Raw genomic sequence first — 14,826 nt, forward strand, 5'->3', positions numbered from 1 at the left:
TTCAGCAAATGCCTGCTCCTCGCCAGTCGTGTCCCTACTTTATAATTAGCACCTGATTGCAAGGCTGTGCGTTTTAATTGCCATTACAGCTTTGCAGCCTCCATAGTCAGGTGTGGGTGTGATCCCCAGCCAGGGCTGCTCATAATAAAAGATGCCGACACCCCAGGGTGCTCTGATTGTAGTTATGGGTTTTTTTAAAAAATTTTTTCATTCTACCAGTTTTTATTTCTTGCACAATAACATCGTGACAGCCATAAACAAAATAATTTTGAAAGTAAGGGAAACTTGCCCATAATCCCTTTACTCTAAAGCACCAAGTTCTTAGTTCTTATATTCCAGTCCTCATGAAAATTCATTTGTTTGTCTGTTTTTTTACAGAATTGAGGAAAAAATATTTGACAAGGAAATATACACCAAACCCAGCTCTTTTGTTTAAAAGCCAATTGTAAAAACACAGAACGAATCAAATGACCTGGTTTAACAGTGGCTAAGAACAATAGAAAAAGACCTTGTTTATTTGAGTTAAATTCGAGCTCAGGATGAGGCTAGAGTGTGGTGTTGCTGCCAAAACCCGCTCTGTGGTCTGAGGGTGGATTCGTAGCCACACAGTGTCCAACTGAGGGGTGAATGATCCCCTCCTCATCAGCTCATGCTGGTTCCTTTAATGGACCTTTTTTTTTAGAGCCGTTTTAGGTTCACAGCAAAATTGAGAGGAGTGGGCCACGACATTCCCTGTGCTCTACAATGAGAGAGCCTCCTCAGAGCCCAAGGCAGTGGGCCGCTCTCTGGGGGTCCCCAGGGGCTCAGGGTGTGGCTGGCCTGTCCCCAACTCAGGAGAGACCAGGAGTTGTCCAGTGGTTCCTTCACTGGAAGTCCCTGTGGATGCCTCCCACGGACCTGGATGTTGAGGGCCCATGATTTCCACAGAACATTGGGGAGCCGGGATGCAGGGCCCCTGTTTCCTGTATGTGTGCCCTGGACACCCCAGGCCCATGGGACAGGCCTGGCCCTGCAACCCCACCAGGGCCCTGACACCAGGCTTGGCCTGGCCTTGTGATGAGCAAGAGAAGAGGCAGGTCCAGAGACACCTCCTGCACGGGATCGCCTGCATCCAACCCCATGACAGGCCATGGCCAGTATGGTGTGGAAGGGGCCAGGATGGCACCTGGCAGGCTGCCCTGCAGCCCCAGATGGCTCCTGGCCTCAGGAAATTAATATCCACGGGAAAACTGGTCACTTGGAGGCTGCCAGAAGGAAGGGTGAGTGTCACGTTCCCGCAGTCATGGCCAGCCAGCAGCATGCCAGTAGCCTCTGTCTCAACCTGTGGGACAGGGACCCCAGACAGGGCACACGTCCCAGTCCCAGAGGGTCCTGGCCTGGTGCTAACCCAAGCCCTGTAAAGGGAGGGGCACCAGGGGCGCTGTGGGCACCCAGCAGCAGCCAGGATGATCATGCAAGGGACCGAGTCTTCTATGGCAGTGGCCAGACCCAGAACTTGGCCAAAAGCAGGGCAAGCCCCCCGGGACAGAGTGGGTGCTGTGCCTGTGCATGCCTAGCAAGGCCGAGCCGGTGACGCTACCAGGTTCCATGAGGCGAGGGTGGGGCAGGAGCAGGCTGACCAGCTGCCAACCTTGCCCACTCCAGGAGGCAGGGATGGCTGAGCTCCTGCACCCTTGTGGCCACCACCAGACCACCGATGGGGCAGAGGCCTGAGGCCAAGCAGTCAGTGCTGGGGCCCTGCTTCCAGGGTCTACAAACTGCTCCAGTCCAGAGGGCCAAAGATAACTGGGCACGTGAGGGCCCAGGAGGTCAGGTCCCTACTTCTGCCATCCTTGGCAGGTGCATTTCGTGGTCAGAAAAAGTCAAGAAAGGTGACGCCTCTCAGGTGTTATTATGAAGAACTCTCCCAAGACACATCTTTTTTTACATTTATTTTTATTGTATATATTCATGGTAGACAAACATGGTGTTGTGATAAACACGTACACAACTGAAATGATGGCTACCGTCAAACAAATTATCTCCAACACCTTCCATGGTTCCCTTTTATATGTGTGTGTACGAGTGTGTGTGCATGAGTGTGTTGGATAAGTGTGTGTATGAGTGTGTATGCATGTGTATGAGTGTGTGTGTTTGTATGATTATGCATGTATGAGTGTAAAGTGTGTTTTTAATTATATGTGTGTGGGACTGAGTGTGTGTTTGTATGTGTGTATTTGAGTGTATGTGTGTATGGTGTTTGTATGTGTGTGTATGAGGGTGAGTATGTGTGTATGATGTGAGTGTGTGTGTGTATGTGTGTGTGGTAAGAGCACCCGGAGTCTTCTCTCAGCACACCTGCAGCACACAGCACCTGTCACCTGCAGTCCTTGCACTGTGCACTGGACTACTAGGCTCCCTCTCCTACACAACTGCAAGCCCTTGGCTTTTTCCTCCCTCTTTCCTTCTTCCTCCAGACCCTGATAACCACTGTTCTATTCTACGTTTCTATGTATTTGACTTTTTCAAAATGTGGAATATATACATACATCTATATATGTATATATGGAATATTCTTCAGCTTTCAAAAGAAGGAGATCTGGTTACTTGCAACAACATGGATGGATCTGGAGAACATCACACAAGATGAAAGGAGGCAGACACAGAAGGACAGACACCACACGCTCTCCCTCACACATGGAGTCTACAGGAGTGAAACTCACAGAAGCACAGAGTGGAAGCATGGGAACCAGAGCCAGGCAAAGGGGAAATGAGGAGGTGCTGGTCCAGGGGTCCAAAGTGTCACTTCTGCAAGATGAATAAGACTTGGAGACCCAATGCACAGCAAAGTGACCACAGGTAACAACACGGTGTTTATTATGTTCTTAAAATGTACTGAGAGGGTAGATACTAAATGTTCTCACCACCAAGAAAAGAGAGAGAGAGAGAGAGAGAGCTATGTGAAGTGGTGGATATCTTAATTGTCTTGACTGTGGTGATTATTTCACAATGTAGACATATATGAGATAATCCAATTTTACGTCTTAAATATACACAATAAAAAATAATGAAAACAACCCCCAGTGCCAGGCCCCACAGATACCCCCACCCAACCCTCCTCCTTGCACATACAATGTATAAAAGAATAGATGCACATATATGATTGGGTATTGTTGCCAATTAGAATTTTATTATCCACATTTCTTTGCAACTTAATTTTTTTCACTAAAACCGGTATCATGGTTGCCTCTCCTAGGAAGTAGATCTGGGTATAAGTCTATGTTTCTTTACGCACGTGCATATTCATATATATGGATTTTTTCCATAAGTAGGATCACACATACTGGACTCACTTTTCATTGTCATTTTCTTTTTGTTGATTCCCACACACCTTCCCCACTCCACCCAGCCACTGTCCTATGTACCCCCAGGTACATATTCAACATATGTGTAAAAGATATTTTTATTGTTTGCTACTAAAATAAGATCCTACTGTGCTCATTTCCCTGCATCTATATTTCACACTAGCCAGAATCTTGAGGAAATTTCTCCAAGTCTACCGGTACAGCTGCAATCTAATATTTTAGTGGGCATTACTTTTAGTATTCATTTTCAATTTGCTAGGATTCTTTTTCTGACACTGCAAACAATGTATCATACACATATGCGTATACATAAATATGTTTACATTTACTCTTATTTTCAGTAATTTCAAGACTAATAGTATTGATATTACCTAATTTTATTAGATACGGTTTAAAAAAAAACTATAATAAATTATATCCCCGGAACAATGTATAAGAGTACGTTTTCCCTGCAATTTCACTAGCAATAGGTGTTATTATTCTTGTTAATGTTTGCCAGTCTACTAGATATAAAATGTTGCAGGTAGTCACTAACTGGGGCCACTGTCATGGACAGTAAAGGAATTTACCAAGACAGTTGTAGGTAAGGAAAGGCAGATTTATTAGAGAACGTAGGAAAACACGTTGCAAGAATGGAAAGGGTGGGTCAGCAAGGAAGGAGCTGGCTGCCAGGAGACAAAGGCTTGCTGGGGATTTTATAGGATGGTGCTTGTGCTAGAGAGGGTTACATGCAGTGCTGATAATGCCAAGGTTTCAGTGAGCTAACCTGCATTTTTCTATCAACTGAGGTCATAAGTTGAGTGCAGGAAGATTGTGAGTTATGTGAGTTATTCGCACAGGAGGGCTAAGTCTTGCACCATGAAGAAAGGCAGACTTGCAGCTTATCTGCTTTCTCTTTTTGCTTTCCCTTGATCCAACCAACCGGGCTCGTTTTCCATAATTAGGACTCCACAGAAAATACCCCATGTATCTGACTACCAGTGAGTTTGATCTACTTTTTATACCTTTAATTGAACATTTCCACTTGTTTATCAGAGACTCAATCATCTTTTTAAAAACTTGGTTGTCTGTCTTCTACTTGTCAATTTGTAAGAGCAACTAATGTTTTATAGATTTTTTATTTTGAGACAGGTTCTCACTCTGTTGCTGGAGTGCAGTAGCACAATGTCAGTTCACTGCAACATCTGCTTCCTGGGTTCAAGCAATTCTCCAGTCTCAGCCTCCCAAGTAGCTGTGATTACAGGCATGCACCACCATGCCCAGCTAGTTTTTGTATTTTTAGTAGAGATGAGATTTCACCATGTTGGCCTGGCTGGTTTTGAACTCCTGGCCTCATGTAATCTGCCTGGTTCAAACTCCCAAAGTGCTGGGATTGTAGGCATAAGCCATCATGTTCAGCCAATCTTTTACAGATTATAGAACTAATAAATGAATGCAGCAAGTTTTCAGAATACAGGACCAATATATAAAAATCAATTGTATTTCTACTCACTTGCAACTCTGAAAGTGACAAAACACTGTTGAAAGAAACTAAAGAAGATCTAAAACATCCAAGATTTGTTGTGAACTGAATATTTATGCTCTTTCAAATTCATATGTTGAAACCATCACTTCCATTGTGGCTGTATATGGAGACAGATTCTCTAAGGAAGAAATTAAGGTTACATAAGGTCATAAGGGCTTCCATAGGATTTGTATCTTCATAAGAAGAGACACCAGGGAGGATGTGCCTCTCTCTCTCTCTCTCTCTCTCTCTCTCTCTCTCTCTCCCCCTCCCTCCCTCCCTCCATCTCTTTCTCTCTCCATACACAAAGGAAAGGCCATGTGAGCAAAGAGTGGGAAAGCAGCCATCTGCAACCCAAGGAGACAGCCCTCACCAGAAACTAAAGTTGCTGGCACCTGATCTTGGACTTCTGATTTCCACAATTGTGAGAAAATGAATGCCTGTTGTTTGAGCCACCAAATCTGTGGTATTTTGTTATAGCAGCCCAAGCAGACTGATGTTCATGTATCACAAGACTTAACATTTTTCAGATGGCAATATCCCCAAAATTGATCTACAGAGTGTATGCAATCTCTATCAGGAAAACAGCTGGCTTCTTTGTAGAAATTCACAGACTGATTATAAAGTTCATGTGGAATCTCAAGGGACCCTGAATAGCTAAAACAATGTTAAAAAGAAGGACAGGCCGAGTGTGGTGCCTCACGCCTGTAATCCCAGCACTTTGGGAGGCCAAGGTGGGTGGATCACGAGGTCAGGAAATGGAGACCATCCTGGCTAACACAGTGAAATCCCGTCTCTACTAAAAATAAAATTAGCCAGGCGTAGTGGCAGGGACCTGTAGTCCCAGCTATTCGGGAGGCTGAGGCAGAAGAATGGTGTGAACCCGGGAGGTGGAGCTTGCAGTGAGCCAAGGTTGCACCACTGCACTCCAGCCTGGGCTACAGAGTGAGACTTCGACCAAAAAAAAAAACCAAAAAAACAAAAAAACAGAAGAACAATGTTGGAGGGCTCACACTTGCCAATTTGAAAACTTACTACAAAGCTGCAGTCATCAAGGCCGTTTAGTACTGGTGTTAAATAGATGTATTAAACCAGTGGAATAGAATTGAGAGCCAGAAATAAACCCTCATGTAGATGACCAACTGATTTTTGACAGGGTGCCAGATCGTTCAATGGAGGAAGAGCAGTACTTCAACATATGGTGCTGGGAAACTAGACATCCTCATGCACAGGAATGAGTTGGACCCCTACCTCACACCACAACAATTGATTCAAAAGGGATCCAGAGGCCTACATTTAAGAGTCAAATCTATAAAACTATTTAAAGAAAACATGACCTGGATTCCTCATGGATTCATAGGTAGGACACCAAAAGTGCCAGCAACAAAATAAAAATACAAATATATTGGATGTCATCAAAAGTTAAATATTTTTGCATCAAAGGACACTATCAACAAAGTGAAAGAACAATCTACATTAAGGAAGAAAAGATTTACAAATGAGATATCTGATAAGCGTCTAGAACCTAGAGTATATAAATAACTTTTTCTTCAACTTTTATTTTAGAATCAGGTGGTACATGTGCAAGTTTGTCACATGGGTATATTGTGTGATGCTGAGGTTTGGAGTGTGAATGAATCCATCACCAAAATAGTGACTGTAGTACCCAATCATTTTTCAGCCCTTGCCCCCTCCCTTCCTCCTTCCTCTTGTTTCCCAGTGTCTATGGTTTTCATCTTTATGTCCATGGGTACTCAATGTTTAGCTCTCACTTATAAGTGAAAATATGTGGGATTTGGTTTTCTGCTTCTGCGTTAGTTCTTTTAGGATAATGGCCTCCAGTTGCATCCAGGTTGCTGCAAAAGATATGACTTCATTCTTTTTTATGGCTGTGTAGTATTCCATGGTGTATATGTACCACATTTTCATTATCCAATCCACCATTGATGGGCACCTGGATTGATTCCACGTCTGTGCTTCTGTGAATAGCAGTGCAATGAACATATGGATGTATGTGTCTTTTTGGTAGAATGATTTATTTTCCTTTTGGTATACACCCAATAATGAGATTGCTGGGTCAAATAGTAGTTCAATTCTTAGCTTTTAGAGAGATCTCCAAATCGCTCTCCATGGTGCTGAAATCATTTTCATTCCCACCAACAGTGTACAAATGTTCCTTTTCTCTCAAGTTTGCCAGCATCTGTGTTTAGGTTTGTTTTGTTTTGTTTTGTTTCATTTTTTAAAATTTTTATCAAAAGCCACTCTGACTGATATGAGATGGTATCTCATGGTGATTTTCATTTACATTCCTCTAATGGTTAGTGATGTGGAGCATTTTTTCATATATTTGTTGGCCATATGCATGTCTTCTTTTGAGAACTGTCTGTTCATATGCTTTACTCACTTCTTAATGACGTTATTTGTTTTTGGCTTGTAGATTTGTTTAAGTTCCTTGTAGACTGCAGATATTAGACTTTTGTCAGATGCACAGTGTGTGAATATTTTCACCTATTTTGTAGGTTGAGTGTTGACTCCCTGATAGTTTCTCTTGCTGTGCACAAGCTCTTCAGTTTAATTAGGTCCCACTTGTCAATTTTTGGTTTTGAGGCAATTGCTTGTGAGGACTAAGCTATAATTCTTTTTTTTTTTTTTTTTTTACCAAGGCTGATATCAAGAAGGGAATTTCCCAGGTTTTCTTCTAGGATTTTTATAGTTTGAGGTCTCACATTTCAGTCTTTAATCCATCTTGAATTAATGTTTGTATATGGTGATCTGGTTAGTGTCCCGGTTTTATTCTTCTGGATGTGAAACTCAATAATAAAAAGACAACGTGGGCAAAGAATCTTAATTAGACATTTTCTGAAGAAGACACCCAGATGACAACAAGCATATGAAAAGATTCTGAGTATCATGATTCAGCAGGGAGATGCAAATTGAAATCACAGTGAGATATCATTTCACAAACACTAGGATGAATATAATTTAAAAGATCAGACAATAACAAGTGTTGGGGCAGGGTGTGCTCATGCCTATAATCCCAGTGATTCAGGAGGCTGGAAGGGAAGATCCCTTGGGGCCAGGAGTTTGAATCTAGCACGGATATCACAGCGAGACCTTGTCTCTACAAAAAATTAAAACTTTAGCTGGGTGTGATGAGGCACAACTGTAGTCCCAGCTACTGGGGAGTTTGAGGCAAGGATTGCTTGAGTCCAGGAGGTTGAGGCTGCAGTGAGCTATGATCATGACACTGCACTCCAGCTTGGGCAACACAGTAAAATCCTGTCTCTAAAAAATAAATAAACAAATAAAAATAAAATAACAAATATTGACAAGGATGCAGAAACATTGGAACCTCCATGCACTGCTGTGGGAATGTAAATTGTTTAGCCACTGTGGAAAACAGTCTGCAGTTCCTCAAAAAGTTAAACAGAGAGTTACCATAGGGCCCAGCAATTCTGCTCCTAGGGATGTTCCCAAGGGAAATGAAAGCACATTCCATGCAAAAACTGGCACACCCATGTTCACAGCAGCATTACTCACAACAGCCAAAAGGTGGAAACAGTCCAGTGTCTGCCAACTGAGGAATGAATGGTGTATTCATACAAAGGAAGATTATTATAAATAATTTATCACAGAAAGTAATGAAGTACTGTTTCAGGCTGCAACATGGATGAACCTCAAAACATTACACTAAGTGAAAGAAGGAAATTATAAAAGACCACATATCATATAATTTCACAGGTATGAAATTTCAAGAATAGAAAAATAGAGACAAAAAGTAAATTAGTAGTAGTCTCTGGCTACTACTAATGTTACCCATTTATCAGACTCGGGTGAGACACTCACACATGTCACAGGAAGTGGGTATATTAGTTACAGACAGGCAGCAAGGGAGAACAGGAACCTTGGATTCACTGGGAGACCTCTAGCCTCAGCAAAGATTCCCAGGTGAGCTGAGTCTCTTCCATGTGTGCCCCACTCACACCGCAGCTGAGGGATCCCAGAAAGCTACCTGCCCTGGGTCTTATGTCCCAGGGCTTCAGGATTCACTGCACTAAGGCACCAAAGAACGTCCTGTTTCTAGGAACTAGGACAAAGCCCAGTCTCTTCCAGCCAGTCCCTCCCTATCTTAGGATGTTGAATTCCCAGCATATTCTGTAGTTATTCTTTTGGTTCTTTTATTAATATTTTAATTGAAGCATGATCATTGTACATGTTTATAGGTCCAGTGAGATATTTTGATACATGTATACAATGTGCAGAGATCATTCAGGGTGAATAGTATATCATCTCCTCAAACATTTATCATTTCTTTGTGTTGGGAACACTCAATATCTTCTCCTCTAGCTATCTGCAAATGTGCAATAAATTATTGTTAACCCCAGTCATCATACAGTGCTACAGAATACTAGGACTTATTCCCCCTGTGTGGCTGTAGTTTTGTATCTGTGAACCAGCCTCTCCTCTTTCCCTCTTCCCCACCCCTCCCCAGCACGTGGTAACCACCATTCCACCCTCTTCTCCTGAGATCAACTTCTTTAGCTTGCACTTGTGAGATCATGCGGTTTATCTTCCTGTGCCTGGTTTATTTCATTTAACATAATGTCTTCCAAGCTCACCTGTGTTGTCACATATGGCAGAATTTTGTTCTGCTCTAGGGTTAAATAGAATTCCATTGTGTGTACACACCATCTGTTCTTTTCCATTACTTTTCCATGTTTTCCATTCATCTGTTGATAAACACTTGGGTGCTTTCATATCGTGGCTATTGTGAGCAGTGCTGCGATAAACATGGGGTGCAGATATCTCTTCAACACACTGATTTCTTGTCCTTTGGATACACACCTGTAGTGGGATTGCTGGGTTAGCTCTATTTTTAGCTTTTTGAGGAAACTCCATACTGTTTTCCTTATTGGTTGTACAACTTCCCACGAACAGCATACGAGTTCCCTTTCTTCTCTTCCTCTGAAGGATTTATTTTTGCCTTTTTGATCACGGCCATTCTGTGGGATGAGAGGACACCTCGTTGTGGTTTTGACCTGCATGTTCCTGATGATGAATGATGCTGAGAATTTCTTCAAGCTCTCGTTGGTCATTTGTATGTCTTCTTTCAGAAATGTCTGTTCAGCTCCCCCTGCAGTCACACCTGAGAACCACAAGTGAGAGACAGGGAGAACTGCATTGGTCTGAAGCTGCCTGGAGAACCGTCCTGTGCGGGAGTGAAGGGGGGTACTAAAGGGTGGGAGCTTCTGAAATGTTCTGTAACTGATTATGGTGATGGGTGCACAGCTCTGTGAATATGCTAAAAGCATTGAATTGTATACCTGAAATGGGCGAATTGTGTGGTATATGAATGGTATGTCAATAAAGCTGTTAACAAAACAAGAAGAGGTATCAGAGAGGTTGGGGATCGGTGAAGCTGTGGTTGTATCAATAGACTGAGAGTTCTGGTGGAATCAAAGCACTGGAGAAAGTAAGCTAGAAAGAGGAGGATGGCTGGAGGCGGGATACATGGGACAGACCCCAGTGGGGTGCCCTGTGAAGAACAAGGCCACAGATATCACCACAGGGGTGAGGGGTGGGGAAGGATCATTTACTTGTGTAAATGATCCCCATGGGGGCACTGCTTAATTGAGCTGTGGGAAGGAGGACACCATCCTCTAGTCCCCAGAATGGTAGAGCCACTGGCGGCTTGCATCTTGAGCATGGAGAAGCTGCAGGCACCCAACTCCAACCCATGAGAGCAGCTGCGGGGGCTGAACCCTGCAAAGTCACAAGGGTGTAGTGGCCCAAGGCTTTAGGACACCAAGGCTGTGTATACCCCTCACACCAGTGTACCCTGGATGTGGGACAGGGAGTCCAAGGAGATTATTTTGGAGCTTTAAGATTTAATGGCTGCCCTGCTGGACTGCAGACATGCATGGGGTCTGTAGCCCCTTCCTTTCATCTGATTTCTCCCTTTTGGAATGGGAATGTTTACCCAATGCCTCTACCCTCATTGTATCTTGAAAGTAAATAATGCGTTTTGATTTTCACAGGTTCATAGGTGGAAGGAACTTGGACTTTGGACGTTGAACTTGATGTTGGAATGAGTCAAGACGTTGGGAGGACTATTGGGAAGAGATTATTCTATTTTGCAATGCAATGACATGAGATTGAGGGGTCAGGGGTATAATGATATAGTTGGGATGTTCCCTCCAAATCTCTTGCTGTAATGCAATCCCCAGTGTTGAAGGAGGGGCCTGCAGGAAGATGTTTGGATCGTGGGGGTGGATCTCTCATGACTGGCTTAGTGCCATCCCCTTGGTGATGAGTGTATTCACTCAGATCTGGTTGCTCACAAGTGTGCGGCCCCTCCTCACCCCTTGCTCCCACTCTCACCATGTGGTGTGCTTGCCCCTGCTTCACCTTCCACCATGAGGAAAAGCTCCCTGAGGGCCTCCCTGGAAGCCGAGCAGAGGTGGGTGCCACGCTTGTGCAGCCTGCAGAACCATGAGCCATTCTAACCTCTTTCCTTTATAAATTACCCAGCCTCAAGTATTTATTCACAGCAATGCAAAGAATGGTCCAATATACCCAGAAAGCTGAGAATGGCATGAGTAAAATACAAAGACCATGGATAACTTTTGAAATCTAAAAACATAAAATTAATATTATCTGGGGGAGTCAACACAGGAAAGATGAGAGCACTTGGGCAGAGGCTGTTGACCACTGGTCACATGTGGTCAGCAGAGAGCAGGTGACCAGCACCCTGGGGCTTTGCAGGAAGCACCAGACAGCCTGGAGCTGAGGTATTCATTGTAGGGGCCAAAACAAATTGGGAAAAAGACAAATTTAGAAAGCAAGGAAAGTAGATGCTCAACTGAGCCAGGAGGAAGCCACTAGCAAAGAGGAAAAAAACAGAGCTCTGGAAAAATAGTGTAAACAGTCACAAGGAAGGGATCCTGTGTCCTGCCTGACATCTGGACAGGTATATAAAGAGCCCAGGCTCAGGGAGCTCCGCACCTGCATCTCCCTCTCACCTGCTCCTCTACCTTCTCTACTCTCAATCCACCAGAACCATGGGCTGTGGGGGCTGTGGCTCCGGCTGTGGGGGCTGTGGCTCTGGCTGTGGGGGCTGTGGTTCCGGCTGTGGGGGCTGTGGCTCTGGCTGTGGGGGCTGTGGCTCCAGCTGCTGTGTGCCCGTCTGCTGCTGCAAGCCCGTGTGCTGCTGTGTGCCAGCCTGTTCCTGCTCCAGCTGTGGTTCTTGTGGGGGCTCCAAGGGCAGCTGTGGCTCTTGTGGGGGCTCCAAAGGGGGCTGTGGCTCCTGTGGGTGTTCCAAGGGGGGCTGTGGCTCCTGTGGTGGCTCCAAGGGGGGCTGTGGCTCCTGTGGTGGCTCTAAGGGAGGTTGTGGTTCTTGTGGCTGTTCCCAGTGCAGTTGCTGTAAGCCCTGCTGCTCCTCAGGCTGTGGGTCATCTTGCTGCCAGTCCAGCTGCTGCAAACCCTGCTGTTCCCAGTCCAGCTGCTGCAAACCCTGCTGCTGCCAGTCCAGCTGCTGTGTCCCCATTTGCTGCCAGTGTAAGATCTGAGGCTCTGAACCCAGACCTTCAGGTTTCTCCTGTTTGGTGAAAGCATTTGTTATGGTTTCCCTGAATCAGTTCATCCCACACATTCTCCCTGAGGCACCTGCACCTTCTCCAGCTTATCATCCATGCACACACCTCCTTCCATGGCTCGGCTCTCCTCTGGGCCCTGCCTTCAGCCTCCTCACTCCGGAAACATGTGTTTACTTGATGCAGGAGGTGTCCTTGCCTAGAAGCGGGTGCCCAGCCAACTGCCACAGTGTTCCCTGCACTTGGGTGTGGACCATCTTCTTCTCCCTGGGCTGACTGAGATGCAAGGTCTGACCCCACAAGGCCAGGTCGATGTTCCTGAGTGATCACTAAAAACCAGTTCCTCAACCACCATCAGGATGCTGGGTCCTCCTGGGCCACTGCCTGTTCTGTGGCCCACCTGTGACCAAGGAGGTCTCCTTCCTTTCTTGTTGTCTCCATCTGTTTAAAAACAATAACAAAATAATGAATGAATTTCCTTGCAATAAAGCCTCTCATGTCTGTAAATCAACTGTACGCTTGCTGTGATTCTGTCCAACCCTTTTCCTGTGCGGTGACTGATTCTGTGTTCTGATCTGTCAGCTAAGCTGGGAAACGCCTGCCAGCAGGCCTGGGGTATTCAAAAGGAACCACGAAGTTCACTTCTGCCCTCCACACGGCCTCAAATATCTTCACAGTCTCTGCTTGCAGGAGAAGAGGGCTCAACCCGGGGAGGATACCGCATCCAGTGCCTGCCCTAGAGGCGCAGAGAAGCAGGCAGACCCTGAGTAAGACAGGAACAAAAGAGTCAGCTGAGCATCCAGTGTTCTGGCAACCTGGGGTCAGCCAGAGGAACTGGTATGTGTCTCACTTGACTCCAAGTACTGCTAGGGCTGGTAGTCTTTCTTGGAAGCTACTGAAAAAAGATACAACCACCATGGCATATTAAAGCTCAGCTCCTAAGACAGTTGCCAGAGGGGAGAAAGATTATGGGCTTCTGAGAAGAGGCGTGGGAAACTTGCTTAGGGAATTCGAGATAACTAAAAAGCACACACACACAAGCCCAAAGAAGACACCTACTCAGAAAAAGCTTGACAGGTCCTGGAGTCTCTAGCTGGACTGATTGGTGAAGGGCTTCCCCTGCACATAGCCAGTCCACAAAGATAGGGAGAGGTGGTTGGTTTTTTTTTTTTCACTCAAGTCTCAGCAATAACAACAACAACAAAAATCACAAGGCATCAAAAACAAAAACAAACCAAAACAAAAACAAACCAAAACAAACAGGAAAACCAGAGCCTATCAAAGGAACAAACAAACAAGCAAACAAAAACTCATGAAACTGACCTTAAAGACATACAGATCTATGAGCTACCTGACAAAAAATTCAAAACAACAGTCAGAAGATGATCAATGAGCAAACATAGATGAACGACTAGACGCAATCAGGAAAACAATGCATGATCAGAAGGAGAATAACAACAAAGATACAGAAACTATCAACAACAACCAAACATAAATTCTAGAACCATAAAATACAATAACCAAACTGAAAAATGTACTAGAGAAGTTCAACTGCAGACTTGATGAGGCAGAAGGGTGCAGCAAACTAAAAGATGGAACATTAAAATCATCAAGTCAGAGCAGCCAACATTTAAACAGAATGAAGGAAAGTTAAGAGAGCCCAAGGGACTTATGGGAGGCTAGGAAGTGGAATAATATACACATTATGGGATTCCAAGAAAGAGAAGAGTGAGAAAAGGGGAAGGAGCTTATTAGAAAAAAAACAATAACCAAAGACTTCCCAAATATTAGGGAAAACATGGACATACACATTCAAGAAGCTTCAACCAGAATAAATCTAAAGAGACCCACACTAACTCACTTTATAATTAGAGTGCCAGAATTCTAAGAAAAAGAATCTATAAAGCAGCAAGGGAAAACAACTGATCACACACAAGGGAGCTTTCAAGCAACTTTGTGGAGATGTCTCAGCAGAAACCTTGCAGGCCAAAAGGGAGTAGGGTGGTATATTCAAAATGCTGACAGAAAAAAAAGCTATCAATCAAGAAAACTAGCCGCCAAAAATGAAGCAGAAATTAAGGTTTTCCCAGTACATAAAAGCTAAGGAAGTTCATTATTACTAGACCTACTGTGCAAGAAATACTAAAAGGAGTCCTCCAAGGTGAAAGAAAAAATACTAGACAGTAATATAAAAATATAATTTCCTCCAAAAAGATAAATACATAGAAAAATACAGTAACATGTATTAACGTAATTTTGGTACATAAATTCACTTTTAATATATGACATTTAAATGAAAAAACACAAAAATTAAATATAAAGCCACTTAGTGGCTATATAACATGTAAACAAATATGTATTTTGTAACATCAATAACATGAAGTAG

At 44.0% G+C, this 14,826-nt stretch overlaps 1 protein-coding gene across 1 annotated transcript; it reads right to left on the reverse strand.

Moving 5' to 3' along the window:
* Nucleotides 1-11,706: 11,706 nt before the first annotated feature.
* On the reverse strand, nucleotides 11,707-12,462 carry LOC105545342 (histidine-rich glycoprotein-like). The gene is made up of 2 exons (XM_011988254.1): nucleotides 12,236-12,462; nucleotides 11,707-12,184 (listed from the first exon to the last, which is right to left on the reverse strand). The coding sequence occupies exons 1-2, from the start codon at nucleotides 12,460-12,462 to the stop codon at nucleotides 11,707-11,709; spliced, it is 705 nt and encodes a 234-aa protein (XP_011843644.1).
* Nucleotides 12,463-14,826: the final 2,364 nt, after the last annotated feature.

The sequence above is a fragment of the Mandrillus leucophaeus genome, unplaced genomic scaffold (genome assembly GCF_000951045.1).
Source record: "Mandrillus leucophaeus isolate KB7577 unplaced genomic scaffold, Mleu.le_1.0 Scaffold325, whole genome shotgun sequence".
In the NCBI taxonomy this organism is placed as follows: domain Eukaryota; kingdom Metazoa; phylum Chordata; class Mammalia; order Primates; family Cercopithecidae; genus Mandrillus; species Mandrillus leucophaeus.

Coding starts and splice junctions, on each gene's coding strand:
- LOC105545342 (XM_011988254.1), bottom strand. CDS start 12,462: ATGCTTTCACCAAACAGGAGAAACCTGAAGGTCTGGGTTCAGAGCCTC. Junction 12,185..12,235: donor AACAGCCACAAGAACCACAA/CCTCCCTTAGAG, acceptor GAGCCACCACAG/GAGCCACAGCCCCCCTTGGA.